The sequence below is a fragment of the Lichenostomus cassidix genome, chromosome 27 (assembly GCF_008360975.1).
Source record: "Lichenostomus cassidix isolate B80296 chromosome 27, HeHo_3.0, whole genome shotgun sequence".
Lineage (NCBI taxonomy): Eukaryota > Metazoa > Chordata > Aves > Passeriformes > Meliphagidae > Lichenostomus > Lichenostomus cassidix.
The window spans coordinates 3,020,330-3,033,178 of NC_139507.1; the positions used below are offsets into that span (position 1 = coordinate 3,020,330).

Sequence of the window (12,849 nt, forward strand, 5' to 3'; positions counted from 1 at the left end):
TTCTCTGCGTTGGAATTAAAAACATTATTGGCTAAAGTTGGGTCACGGGTGGTTTGTACCCAGGGCTGAGGGGCTGGAGCTGCTCTGCTCCCTGATCTTGCACTGGCAACTGCTTCTGCTCCCCATCCCACCAGAGCCCCCCAGCCCTCACAGGGTGCTGGAGCTGAAGCCCTGCTGGCTTTCGTGGAGGATCCCAGGGGGGAATTTTGGTTTCTTCTGCCAGACCCAGTGGATGCTGGAGCCTGGAATGCCCCTAAGCACCAGCAAGGCTGGTGCCTGTGCCACTACCCCAACACACAGGAGTGTTTCATGGCAAAGTAACTAGACACAGTCAAACTCCTTGGAAACCCAGAGGAATTATTTATTTTTTGGTGCAAGGCAGAGTCACCATTTGAGGAGTTTGCTCTGCACTGCTATGCTCCTGTGTTTCTTCTATCCCTGTCACAGGACAGACTGTGCAGAGGCTTTGGGAGCTGGCACGTACTGGAACTATGCTGGTCCCAGCCTGAGAACCTGAGCACTCCAAGGTTGTGACCTGCATTTAGGCATTGAAACAAAATTGGTCTGATTGGTCTCACTCACTGGGGGCTGGGAGGTGGGGAGAGCGTGGAGGGAGATGATGCTGCTTCCTGAGGGCTGGGGAATGAGGGGTTTGTTTCCCTTTTCCCAGCTGATGAGGGGTTTGCCAGGTCCCATCCTCACATTTTTGGGGGGACTCAGACTTTTGGAATGGCAGATGCCTGCAGAGTATCAGGGTTTCACCCTGAGAACCTGAGCCCCCTCTGGACTCTTGTCCAGGAGAGGATGGCAGCAGGGACACAGCAGGGACTGGGACAAAAGGCTTCTTTCTTCTCTCTAAATAATTTTAAGTGTGTATATAAAAAACCCAATCCCAAACCCTAAACTACAAAATGCTGGGATGGAGGTGAGGGGAAGCCCCCCTACATCCTGCCTGCCCCCTGAGACAGCATGGACAGGCGAGGGGGCTGGAGCTGGACCTGCAGTCACTGGTGGCAGATCAAGGGGTCAGGGAGGGGACATCTTCTTGTCTGGGTTTATTAGCTGGGGGCTGAGTTTTCCTGCACAGGAGAACACATCAAAATACCCTCAGCTAATAAGAGGTGAAAATCAAAATCTGCCCCCCTGCAGGACTGGGGAGAGGCAGGGGCAGATTCCCAGGGTGGGAGACTGGCCATGACATGGCCAGGATGAGTCCTGTCTCCAGCAACAGTGGGATTGCTCCTCAGAGCTCCTCATGAATCTTCTCCTGGTCCTCGTCCGACTTCAGCTTCAGCTCGTCAGGTGTGATCTTCCCGTCCTGGTTGCGGTCCTGGTTCCGGAACATGTCGGCAATGACTTTCTCCGGGTCAGAGCTGGGCATGAGGCGGCCTTTCCCCTCTGCCACCTGGGTCTTGATGAAGGTGGAGAACTGGAGAGGGGAGAGGGAAGAGATGTTGTTTGGCTCCACACAGCCAGCACCGGGCAGGGCAGGGAGACCAAGGACAGGCAGGCTGGAGCAGAGGCTGCCCTTGGGGTCCCTGCACACACCCAGCAGCAACGCTTTGGGCTGGGGTGTTCTTCCTGCACAGCTCTGCAGACTCTTGAGTGCTCAGGGGCAGCAATGCCCTTCAAGTACTCCCACCCTGATCCCCTGTGCCCCCATTTCCCATGCCCCCTGCACCCCACCCTTTGGGACCCACTCACCTCCTCAGCAGGGATCCCCCCGTCCTTGTTGAGGTCCATCTGCTCGTACAGGTTGGCTGGCGGCTCCCCATGCCAGATGAAGAGGTAGCCCTCAGGAACCCCCTCCTCCATGGAGATCAGCTCCACCTCAAAGCGAAGCACGGCGCTGCCAGGCACTCCTCGGGCTGGAAACACAGCGAAGACTCCAGCACCACGGGGAGCATGGCAAAGCCCAGGCCCTGAGCCCCATAGCCCTGGCAGGGCAAGGAGGGACAGAGCCCACTAGGGGCCCAGGAAGGCTGAACCACCCAGTTTGCATTGCACACATTGGACGCTGCTCCCCTACCTCCGCTCTCCCCGTGGCCCAGGTGTGGGGGGACAATGAGCACCCTCCTCTCTCCCGCACACATGTCCAGGAGGCCACTGTTCAGTCCCTCGATCACCTTGTTGGCCCCCAGAGTTACCTCCTGGGGCTTCTCATAGTCGTGGCTGCAGGAGGCACAAAGAAGATGGTGCAGGTGAGAAAAGTCCCTCGAATCTAGCCTGAAATCCCAACCCTTCCATCCCACCATGGCCCAGAATTTCACATCTTCCATCCTGGTATGCCATGAAGTTCCACACCCTCCATGTCACTGCCATGTCCATCCCACTGTGTCCCTTGAACTCTCCTCCCTGCTGCCCCATCCTGCTGCCCCGTGGCTGATGCTCCAGTGCTGCCTGTTGCAGAGCTGATGGCCCTGGTTCTGCCCGATCCCTGCCCACCCCCAGCTCAGTGCCAGCCAGGATTTGGCCTCAGGAAGGACAGGAGTGCTCGGGGCACGCACGAGGAGAAGAGCCGGGTGCCATCCAGCAAGGAGCAGTTGTAGTGGTAGCGGACAAAGTCGCGGTCACGGGTGGTGACATTGCAGCCCTCGGGCCGGAACACGGTCTCAATCTCCACCGGGTCCTCAGGGTTGTGGAAGTCGATGACGTGGACATCAAAGATGAGCACGGCTGAGCCGGGAATTTTGTCTCCTGGAAGAGGAGGATGAGGAGAGCTGCTGGAACACTGCAGGGCTTGGAAAGCCTTTCCGTGCTTCTTCCCACACCCCTTGATGTGTCCATTCCTCAGAGCCCTCTGCACATTTACCTGCGCCATTCTCCCCATAAGCCAGGTGTGGGGGGATGACCACTCGCCGCTGCTCTCCCACACAGACGCCCTGCAGGCCCTGATCCATGCCAGGGATGATGTAGCCCTTCCCAATGTAGGTGTTGTAGGTCTGATTGCGGGAGTAACTGCAGCAAGAGAACCCACAGCACTATCAATCCCCCCCAGCCCCTACACCACAACCCACACCCCTTCTCCCAGCCTCTCCTGCTCCCCCAGGAACCAAACCTTGCTCCTAGGAATGCAACAAACAGATACTGTCCTTTTTAGCCTATTTCATGCCCATTCTCCCCTCTCCAGCCTTTTCTTGCAGCCGTGGGGCAAGGAGAGGACATCAGGGCTCTCCCCACACGGCCGTTTCCTCCCACACCTGGAGTCAAACAGCGTCCCATCCATGAGTGTCCCGTTGTAGTGGTAGCGGACAAAGTCCCCGGTCACAGCCCGACGTTTGCAGGACGCTGGCACCTCCAGGTGCTCCAGAAAGACACCATCCTTGGGATTGTGGAAATCCACCAGCAGCACGCTGAACACCAGCGATGCCTGTGGTGGGATCACGGTCCCTGGGAGAGGACACGGGTAAGCCTGAATGAGGGCCCTACTGCACCAGTGGGGCTCTGGTCAGAGCTGGGAAGGAAGGGGCTGGCATGATGGGGGGCCTGGCTCACCGTAGCCCTTCTCCCCATAGGCCAGGAATGGGGGGATGATGATGCTCCTCTTCTCCCCGGCGCACATGCCCAGCAGCCCCTGGTCCATGCCCTTGATCAGCCACCCTGTGCCCACGTAGGTGTCATAGGTGCTGCCCTTGCTGTAGCTGGTGGTGGAGAATGAGGGTGGGGATGGTTCTGGGGTCACACCAGCAGCCCCAGCCAGAGCAGTGTTGTGCCAGAGGCTGGTTTGGGGGTCATGGAGCTGCACCAGCCCTGCTGGGGAGTGGGGAGGGAGTACATACAGGATGAGACTGCTCTGACTGTGTGCCCAGGCCAGTGTCCCTGGGTCCCAGCCACTCTCAATGGCCCAGTGTCAAGGCAGAGGGTGTCCTGAGGCCAGGGTGCATGCCAGTGGCCCATACCTGGAGTCAAAGGGGGTCCCATCCAGCAGTGTGCCATTGTAGTGGTACCGCACAAAGTCCGAGTTCTCCACCGTGCGGTTGCAGCGCTCAGGTTTGGACAGGGTGGTGATCTGCAGCTTGTCATTCTTGTTCCAGATGTCCAGCATGACCACATCAAAGTACAGGGTGGCATCTGGGGGGATCAGCCCCGCTAAAGGGGCAGCAGCAAAGACAGAGCACCTTAAGTGGGACCACCACGGAGCCCAGGCCAGCCCCAGGCTCTGTCCCCTGAAGCCTCCCCTGAGCATGGCACTGCTCAGAGATACTTGAGACCCATGCCAGCCCCTGGGAAAGCAGCAGAGTCCATCTGGAGGCAGGACCCCTCATTCCCACGGAAGCCCCACTTAGGCACCACTTGGGCTGACCACGGAGCCACCCTTAGGCCACACCTGCCAGGAGTGCACCGGAGCCCTGTCCCTGCCAACGCCAGCCCTGGGGGGTTTGCTCCCTCAGCCCCCCGTGGCAGGGCTCCTTACCCACGCCGATGCTGCCGTAGCCCAGGTGGGGCGGCACGATGAGGTGACGCCGCTCGTTGACGCACATGCCCTGCAGCCCCCGGTCCATGCCCGTGATCAGCCGCCCAACGCCCACCACTCCGGCCACCGTGGCCCCTCGGTCATAGCTGGGGCAAAGGGACAGACCCGTCAGAGGGCAGAAAAAGGAAAAAGTTCCCAAAGCTGCCAGAGCTGGCAGGGCAGAGTTGAAGGACAGAGCTGCCCCCTCGCCAGGGTGCAGGTCTCCCATCACAGCCTGTGAGTCCCTGTGCTGCAGGCAGAGCCCATAGCTCAAAAACATGGAGCCTGGTGGGCTCAATCCCATGCTGTTGGAGGGCAGCTGGCTGCTGGGGCACTGGTCAGGACTTCAGCCTGACCCTGCAGCCCCAGAAACCATCAGTACCCTCCCCAGATCTCACCCACTGAGCTGGGCTGGAGGCCAGCAGCTCTGGGGCTCCCTGCTGCTTCCAAATCATTTTGCATATTGCACATTATAAATTGCACCTAAAGCTCCTTAGGCAGTGAGGAGGAAAGACGACGCCCCAGCCTCATTTTTAAACTGCAAATTTGTTTTTATTTTTAAATCTTAAAATGCTCCAAGAAACTACTGGGGCAGCAGATGTCCTCCTGACAGAAAACTCTTTTAGCAGTGAGTGTCCCCAGGCTCCCACTGCAGTTACTTTCTCCCCCATTGATGCTTACAAGAAAGATAAGACACATCAAACTGTGAACCCCTTTGCTTTCCAGAGCTCAAAAAAAAACTGCCTGAGAAATTTTTATTGTTACATGGTGCTGGGGCTGAGCCCCAACACAGCCCCAGTTGTTTCTGTGTCCTGGTTCTGCTCCCTGCTCATGGTGCTGCAAACCAGTGGCTGCCCCAACTCCAGCCCTGATTTTCAGCCAGCATGAGCAGAGCAGGGACGATGCAGAGCTGAGGGACACTGAGCCCAGCAGAGCAAAGCTTCTGGGATAATGAAGGGTTTTGCCGCTGCCACGTCTCAAAGTGCCCTAAGCATTTTCCTGCCTGTGCAGCACATGCAGATATGTGTTCTTAAGTGCAGAGCGTCCCACACAGGGTGAAATCCTGCCTGTGCCTGGGACAGACTTCCCCACAGCACTGCGAAGCTGAGGGGGTGCAGACTCCCTGAAGGGCTGGGAGCTTCTGTGGGACATGGTGGGGCAGCCAGGGCAGGGGCTACAGAAAGGGGATGCAGCCTGGGTTGGGGGCTCGCTTCAGACCAGGCTGACACGTGTACAGGGCTCCCTGGCTCCCTTTGTTTGCCCCAGCACCCACTAAAGCCCTCCCCGAGCTCAAAGCTGGGGGATCTGGGCATTGTCTGGCGCAGGCAGCTGCCTGCTCTGGCCTGGCTGCCCCTGCCCCGGGGCTGGGGGAAGCATGCGGGGTCCAGCAGCTGCCTGCCTGCCCCGGGATGCGGGCTGGGGGCTGGGGGAGGCATGCAGGGTCCCGCCGCAGCTGCCCCCCGCATGCAGCCGGCACAGAGGCGCGGGCGATACCTGGAGTCAAACTTTTTGCCATCTTTAAAGGTCCCATTGTAGTGGTAGCGAATGAAATCCCCCATCTGCGCCTCCCGCAGGCAGATTTTGGGAATATAGTATCTGTCTATCACCACGTCTTCTAGGGGGCCAGGGTCGCCCAGCGCTGGGGCCCCCAGGATGCCCAGGAGGAGGAGGAGGAGGCAGCAGCTGCCCGGGGCCATGGCCATGGCGCTGGGGCTGAGGCGGCGGAAGGGCCCGGCGGCGAGAAGGAGGAGGGCGGGGGGTTCAGGACGCCCCTTTCCTGCTCGGGACGCCCCTAGCCTTCGCCTTCCCTTCCCCTCCGCCCGCCCAGCCCGGCCCTCTTGGAATTTCTGTAGACGTGTCCGGGCCCCGCCGCTCCCCCCGCCGCGCCGAGAGCTGACACCGCGGCAGAGAGCCATCCACGGCGGGAGGGGTTATTCTTTTCACCCTCTTTTGTTTTTCCTCTTATTTGTTTTCGTCCTTTTAAAATTTCTCTTCTTTCCTCCTCTCTTCCCTCTTCCTCTTTTGTTTACTGTCCTCTTCTTTTTTTATTTTTCTCTCTCATTATTTACTCTTTCTCTCTCCCTTTTTTTTTCCCTTGGGCAATTCCTCCTCCGAAGAAATAGCTGACGGAGGCAGTGGGGAGCGGCTGTGTGGCTGCAAGCCTGGCCCGGCCCTAGGTCCTAACGCTTCTGTGCCTCCTCCTCCTTCTCCTCTTCCTCTTTCTGCTGCCACCAGGTCATTGCACTCGGCCCAAGATACTGCTGCTCAGTTCCAGCAGTTCGGGAGAGTAAATAAAAGGAATTAAGTGTTTTAATAACACTTCTGCTGCTGGCAGAGCCTTTACTGAGTGGTGATGATTAAAGACGTGAAAGTAGGAGTCCTTTTCAGCCAAATGCAGCCTCAAACGCACATGGAGGTTTTGCTCACACACCCCCGCTCCCCCAAATCTATCAGCAAGGTACAGGTCCCATGGCAAGAACCTTTGGCAAGTCCCAGGTGGGAAATGAAACAGGCTGTGAACCCAAACCCCAACCCAGCTCCTCTGAGGCTCAGAGCTACCAGTGAGAGCAACAGCTCCAGCAAAGCACCGTCAGCTCCCTCTGCTCAGACCTGGGGTGCTCTGCAGGCCCAGCACACCACACCGGGTGAGCAACGTCAGCACTGCTTGGAGCAGCCTGGGGGGACTCGGGGCTCTCCCTATGGCACTGTGTCAGAGCCTCACTCTGTGTCAAATGAGTGCTGACAGGGGTGGTGGCATCACAGCCGTGGGTGGCACTGGGCACTGCCAACAGCCTCTGCTCCGCAGGGAGAAACCTCAGCAGTGTCCTGGCTGCTGCCCTGCGCTGTGATATCCCTCAGTGCCACCGTCCAGCCAGCGACAAAGCGTTGGGTTTGGGCCGGGGCCAGTGTGGCCATGCCGAGGCCTGGCACAGGGCGTGTGGCCTCGGGCTTGGCACCGGCCAGCGGCGGGGCCACCTCCTGGAAGTGGCCCGCGCACGGTAGGTACTGAGGCACCTCGCTCAGTGGTGCGCAGCGCCGGGCACCCCCCGCGCAGCCCCTGCACGCACCTAGCGGGGCCGGCGGAGCCGCACTAAGACCCTGCGCGCCCTCCACGCACCGCCCACCCCCGCCGCCCGCCCCCTGCGCGGGGCTCGGCGTGGAGCGCTGCGCGGGGCGGTGCGCGGACGGTGCGCGGCGCGGTTCGCGGGCAGTGCGCGGCGGCGGGGATGGGCGGCGCGGTGCCGGTACCGGGTCCACTGCCGGCGCTGCTGCTGGCGGTGCTGGCGGCGGGGCTGTGCGCGGCGCAGTACGAGCAGTACAGCGTGCGCGGGTTCCCCGCGGACGCGCTGGAGCCGCTGCAGCGCGCCTACGCGCGGGCGCTGGAGCAGTACGCGGACGCGCAATGGGGGGAGAGCGCTCAGGGGCTGGAGGCCAGTCTGCGGCTCCACAGGCTGCTGCGGGACAGCGAGGCGCACTGCCACCGCCGCTGCGCCGGGGAGCCCCCCGCGGGCGAGGATCCCGCCGAGGAGCCCCGCGGGGACCGGGAGCCCGCGTGGGAGTGGGAGCGGGAGCTGCGGCTCTTCGGGCGGCTGCTGCTCCGCGCCGGCTGCCTGCGCGCCTGCAAGCGTGAGCTGCCTGTGTTCCAGCTGCGCTACCCCCCCGCGCAGACCCTGCGCGACTTCCAGCGCCGCCAGCCCTACCAGTACCTGCACTACGCGCTCTTCAAGGTGAGGCCGTGCAAATGGCAGGGGGCAGGGGTGGGGCGGGGGGGTCCTGCTCCTCTATCCTGCACCACTCTGATCTTTCCCCTCCATCCTGCACCCCAGCACACTGCACCCCCATTGGGCACACCCCTTCCCGTGTCTCATCCTGTGTCCCTCATCCTATACCTCCACTTCGACACCCCCATCCTGGGGTGCATGCGTCCTCCACATGCATCCCCATTCTGTGTCCCCATCCCATACTGTCAGCCTGCACCCTCTGATATGCCCACCCTGAACCCCACTCCCCTCTATCGCTGAGCCCCCCCTGCTCCACTCCATCCTGCACTCTGCTGTCAGGTGCTTCCCCTTTCCTTCACTCCCCATCTGGCATCCCCCGCCCTCCTCCATCCTGCTCCTGAGCCGTGGCACGTCAGCATCATCTGGGACACATCAGGCAAAACGTGAAGGGTGCACCCACGACTGGGGGCCCCCTGTTGCTGTGTCCCTCTACCCCACCTTGTGTTGCCCTGGTCCCCCAAAGTCCTCTGGACAGGCACAGCATTGCCTGGGGGAGAAGGCACAGGGGCTACCCGAACTGAGGGGCCAGAGCTGGCGAGTGCAGTGCCTCTGTGATTGTGATGGGACACGTGTCTGGATGCTCCATCAGGAAGAACAGCTTGCTCAGCTTCACAGTGCAGACGTGGAGGGAGGTTTTGTGGAGGGAGGTGTCTTAAGGCATTGCCCTGGGGTGCCTGTGTATTGGCCAGAGTGTCTCTGGCAGGGGACAATCCCCTGCTCAGGGTCCTTGTCCCTGGCTGCCTGCCAGTGCGGGTGCTGTTTTAGCACTCAGTGCTGCAGCCCCACTCACCTGGCAGCGACGAGGGACAGCCTGGCTTGATTCTTAATGCCTTTTCCTCTTGCTGCTCTGGCCCAAACCCTTTTCGTGGATGGGTCATTCAAACCACCCCCTCTCCCTGCCATCTCATTCCCCCAAAACTGCAACCTGAGAACCCATAAAGCAGCAGGGGCAGCTGGCCAGGTCTGGTGGCAGTGCTGGAGAAGAGCAGATGCACAAGTCAAACCCACACCACGTGGATCCATCTCACATCATGTGGATCATTCCTGGCTGGATGTGGGGGCCCATGAGGGACTGGGCTGTCCCTGCTCCCACCATGGGCACAGCCAGGAGGTTGGCGTGGCTGGAGTTACCTACAATGTCCACGTTCCCAGATCCTGTCTGTTCATCACGGCCAGTGGACGATTGGGCACTGTGGGTGCTGGGCTGTTCCCCACAAGGGGCCTGGCTGAGTGCTGAGATCCCTTTGACTGCAGCGTTGGCTCAGGCTGCCCCGAAGCAGGTTTCTGCATGAGCTCTTCCTCCCTCTACAGTCAAATAAGATTGAGAAAGCAGTATCTGCTGCACACACCTTCCTGCAGAAGAACCCCAAGCATGAGATGACCTTGAGGTACCTGAACTACTACAGGACGATGCTGGATGTGGATGAATACATGGTCGACCTGGAAGCTCAGCCCTATGAGGTAATGATGGGATGGGGCTGGCATGGAAGAGGGGCTCCCCAGGGCTTGGTGCACACCTGGTCCTGCTGAACCCCGAGGGAAGCAGCTCTCCCTCACTAAGCAGTGGTCCTCGGCAGCCAATATTCGTGCGGTCGGTGAAGCTGTACAACAATGGGGATTTCCGAAGCAGTGCAGCCGACATGGAGCAGGCGCTGACCGAGTACTACAAGGCATACGAGGACTGTCTGGCTGGCTGTGAGGGTGCCTACGAGCTTCAGGACTTCAAGGACTTCTACCCCGCCATCGCAGGTAGTGGAGGGCTGGGGGACTGCAGACTTGGGGAGGTGATCAGGGGCGCAGCACCTGCCATCTCCCCCCAGATCATTTCGTGAGTGTGCTGCAATGCAAGGTGGACTGCGAGACCGAGCTCACCCCCAATGTGGGTGGCTACTTTGTGGAGAAGTTTGTGGCCACCATGTACCACTACCTGCAGTTCGCCTACTACAAGCGTGAGTGCCAGCGGGACCAGGGGACTGTGTCCTGGGGCAACCTGGGATGCTGTGGGCCCTGGGAGGGGTGTCACCCCCTCGTCACCTGGCGCTGCTCCCCGCAGTGAACGATGTGCAGGACGCGGTGCGCAGTGTCTCCAGCTACATGCTCTTCGACCCGGGTGACACTGTGATGCAGCAGAACCTGGTCTACTATCGCTTCCACCGCGAGCGCTGGCGCCTGCGGGAGGAGGACTTTGAGCCGCGGCCGGTGAGGACCCCCCAGGCCCCCCTGTCCCATGGCTCTGCACTGACTAGACAGGGGCTGATGCAGCCTCTCTCTCCCGCTGTGCCCAGGAAGCCGTGAGGTACCACAACCAGACAGCCGCCCAGAAGAAGATGCTGGAATTCGCCCGGCAGTACCTGCAGGATGATGATGAGGTACCTGATGGCCCCGATGTGGGATACAGATGGGTGCTTATGGGGGTGCTGTTGGGGTTGCTAGGTGGTGTGTCTGGGTGCTGCAGGGATGTTCCTCAGGCAGCGGGGGTCTGATCCCCCAAACCAGCCCTGGAGCAGAGACTGCAGATAAGGCTGCCGAGCCCCCCTGCCTCCTCTTGCCCTCCCATGCTGCAGATGGAGGTGGATGGTGGTGAGGGACCAGAGGTGCTGGACCTGCCCTCTGATGGCGAGTTTGAGGGTGAAGGTGACTACGAGGAAGGCTTCTTCGCAGAGTGGTGGCAGGAGCCCAAAACCAAAGGAGACAAAGATGAACAAGGTTCCTGATACCAGGGCTGGGGGCCATGCTGCAGGGTGGGGGGGGTCTGCTGCCCACATCCCTGGTGCTACCAAACTCTCCTTGTTTGCAGAGATCCTGTGATGAGCCAGGTGAAGGGGCACCCAGCAGAGCTGGATGGTGGTGGCTCTGTGATGCCATCCTGGGGACGTCGGGCTTTGGGCTCCTGCCAGCCACCAGGCAGAAACTCAGACTCATGGGGAAGGATCGATCCTGCCTGGCATCCTGCAGCAGGGCTGCCTCTGCTACCTGGATGTCTTCTGCCCTGGCACAGCTCAGTTCCCATCAGTGGAACACCAGCAGCCTCGGACTTCCCTGCCTGCCAAGGAACTTCCCCTGGGCCACCCCTGCCCCCAGTGTCCCCAGGAGCCCTGACCAGCAGTGATGCCCCACAGAACTGGAGTTTTCTGTGTCCTTCAGCTGCTTCCCAGGATCTGTGGATGATGCACCAGGATCGACCCCTGTGTTGTCTTGAGGGGCTTGGGAGGTTGCCCCTACTCTGGGAGCAATGCATGGTGCTGCTGGAGCTGGTCCTGCCCCTACCAGAGGCTCCCTGAGACTCCTGCTCCTGTTCCTCCAGCCTCCTGGGCAATCTGCCAGTCCCCAGAGCCCATGTCTCCTTGGACTCCCAAACCTGGAGCTACAGGGGGCTCCCGGTGTGCCATGTCCCCGTGTCACCATGGGGCTGCAGCCTGGTGAGCCTGCAGTGCCCATGCCCTGCCTGTGCCTTGAAATTTTGCCACACCAGCCCTCTCTAGCCTTAAGCTCCGTTAATTTAAGTTTCCCCTTCTTGCACAGTTGCTCTTTTTTATATATTTACTGTTGGTGAACTTTTAATAAAATCCAGACTGGTCTTTTCATGGCTGCCTCCACCTTGGGCTCCCTGGGCTGGGGTGTGCTGCCACCATGGGATCCAGCAGCTCAGGGTAGGAGAGGCCCTGCTGTGGGAGAGGGAGGGATGAGTTCAGGCCTGGATGTCCCCACAGGTGACCTGGGGGGAACTTGTGGGGCTGGAGACCCATGGAGGCCATGAGAGCAGCCAGGCTCCTGCGAGGCTGAGGGCTCCCTGAGGGGGCCACAGCCACACTGGGAGCCTTGTGAGGATCTGTGACCCCCCTATTGTGCAGGGGAGGCTGTCATGTGGGGTGGGGACCTGCAGAGGGCTGGACAACAGCATGTGCCACCCCATATGGGTCTTTGGGGTGTGATATGCATGACTGATGGTTGTTTTTGGGGATGCATCATTGTGACACTTCTCATTGGAGGTGCATCATCCTGCTCCTGGACCGGAGGGTGCAACCTGCATCCCCCCATGAAGGTGGGGGGTAGCAGGGTGGGATGACCCCCTTCCTGCCCGCATCAGGGTGTTTTGGGGCCCACTGGGGGTCGCCGTTGGTGCTGACAAGCCTGTGCCAGTCCTGGGCACGAGGCGTCGGGCAGCGTGTGGCCTCTCGCTCCTCCCTGCTGTGTTCCCGCTCTGCTTGGAAATTGGCTGCGAGGACTGAAACTGAGAGGCTGAATCACGGCGTTGGCCCCGGGGGAGGGAAGGGATGGGAATGGAAGGAAGAGGGTGGCAAGAGGCTGTCAGCACCCCACCCTGCCCTGCCTCGAGCCCCTATTCACCGGGGCTTTTCCAGCTCTTCAGGGCACTAGGCAGGGGGCTCCCTGAGCCCCCAGACCCATGGGCAAGGCTCAGGGCTCAGGGAGGCAGTGCTGGGAGGGAGCACCCACTGCACCCCTGCACCGGGCAGGGCTGTCCTATCACTTGGGAGGAGTGGGGTTTGTCAGCGATGGGTCACAGCCACCTGGTGGGGTGTGGCCGGCGGCACTCGCGCAGGGATGAGCGGGGAAGCGCTCAGCCCAGCGCTGGCACAGCAGCCCAGAGGACAA

At 60.5% G+C, this 12,849-nt stretch overlaps 2 protein-coding genes across 3 annotated transcripts; one reads left to right on the plus strand and one right to left on the minus strand.

Annotated features, from left to right (window-relative positions):
* Positions 1 to 337: 337 nt before the first annotated feature.
* Positions 338 to 6,369, minus strand: FKBP10 (FKBP prolyl isomerase 10). Its single transcript, XM_085083616.1, has 10 exons — positions 5,948 to 6,369; positions 4,415 to 4,560; positions 3,900 to 4,089; positions 3,496 to 3,641; positions 3,201 to 3,390; positions 2,813 to 2,958; positions 2,508 to 2,697; positions 2,030 to 2,172; positions 1,705 to 1,868; positions 338 to 1,429 (listed from the first exon to the last, which is right to left on the minus strand). The coding sequence occupies exons 1-10, from the start codon at positions 6,367 to 6,369 to the stop codon at positions 1,244 to 1,246; spliced, it is 1,923 nt and encodes a 640-aa protein (XP_084939742.1). The 3' UTR covers positions 338 to 1,243.
* Positions 6,370 to 7,624: 1,255 nt separating this feature from the next.
* P3H4 (prolyl 3-hydroxylase family member 4 (inactive)) lies at positions 7,625 to 11,819 on the plus strand. Of its 2 annotated transcripts, XM_085083637.1 has the most exons (8): positions 7,625 to 8,181; positions 9,547 to 9,696; positions 9,813 to 9,984; positions 10,056 to 10,184; positions 10,289 to 10,434; positions 10,521 to 10,604; positions 10,800 to 10,941; positions 11,033 to 11,175. In XM_085083637.1, exons 1-8 carry the CDS (start codon positions 7,681 to 7,683, stop codon positions 11,041 to 11,043), a joined length of 1,335 nt encoding a protein of 444 aa, XP_084939763.1. In that variant the 5' UTR covers positions 7,625 to 7,680; the 3' UTR covers positions 11,044 to 11,175. The 2 variants fall into 2 exon arrangements, with proteins under 2 accessions (XP_084939763.1, XP_084939762.1); XM_085083636.1 differs by lacking the exon at positions 10,800 to 10,941 and having other exon boundaries at positions 11,033 to 11,819.
* The last annotated feature ends 1,030 nt before the right edge of the window (positions 11,820 to 12,849 follow it).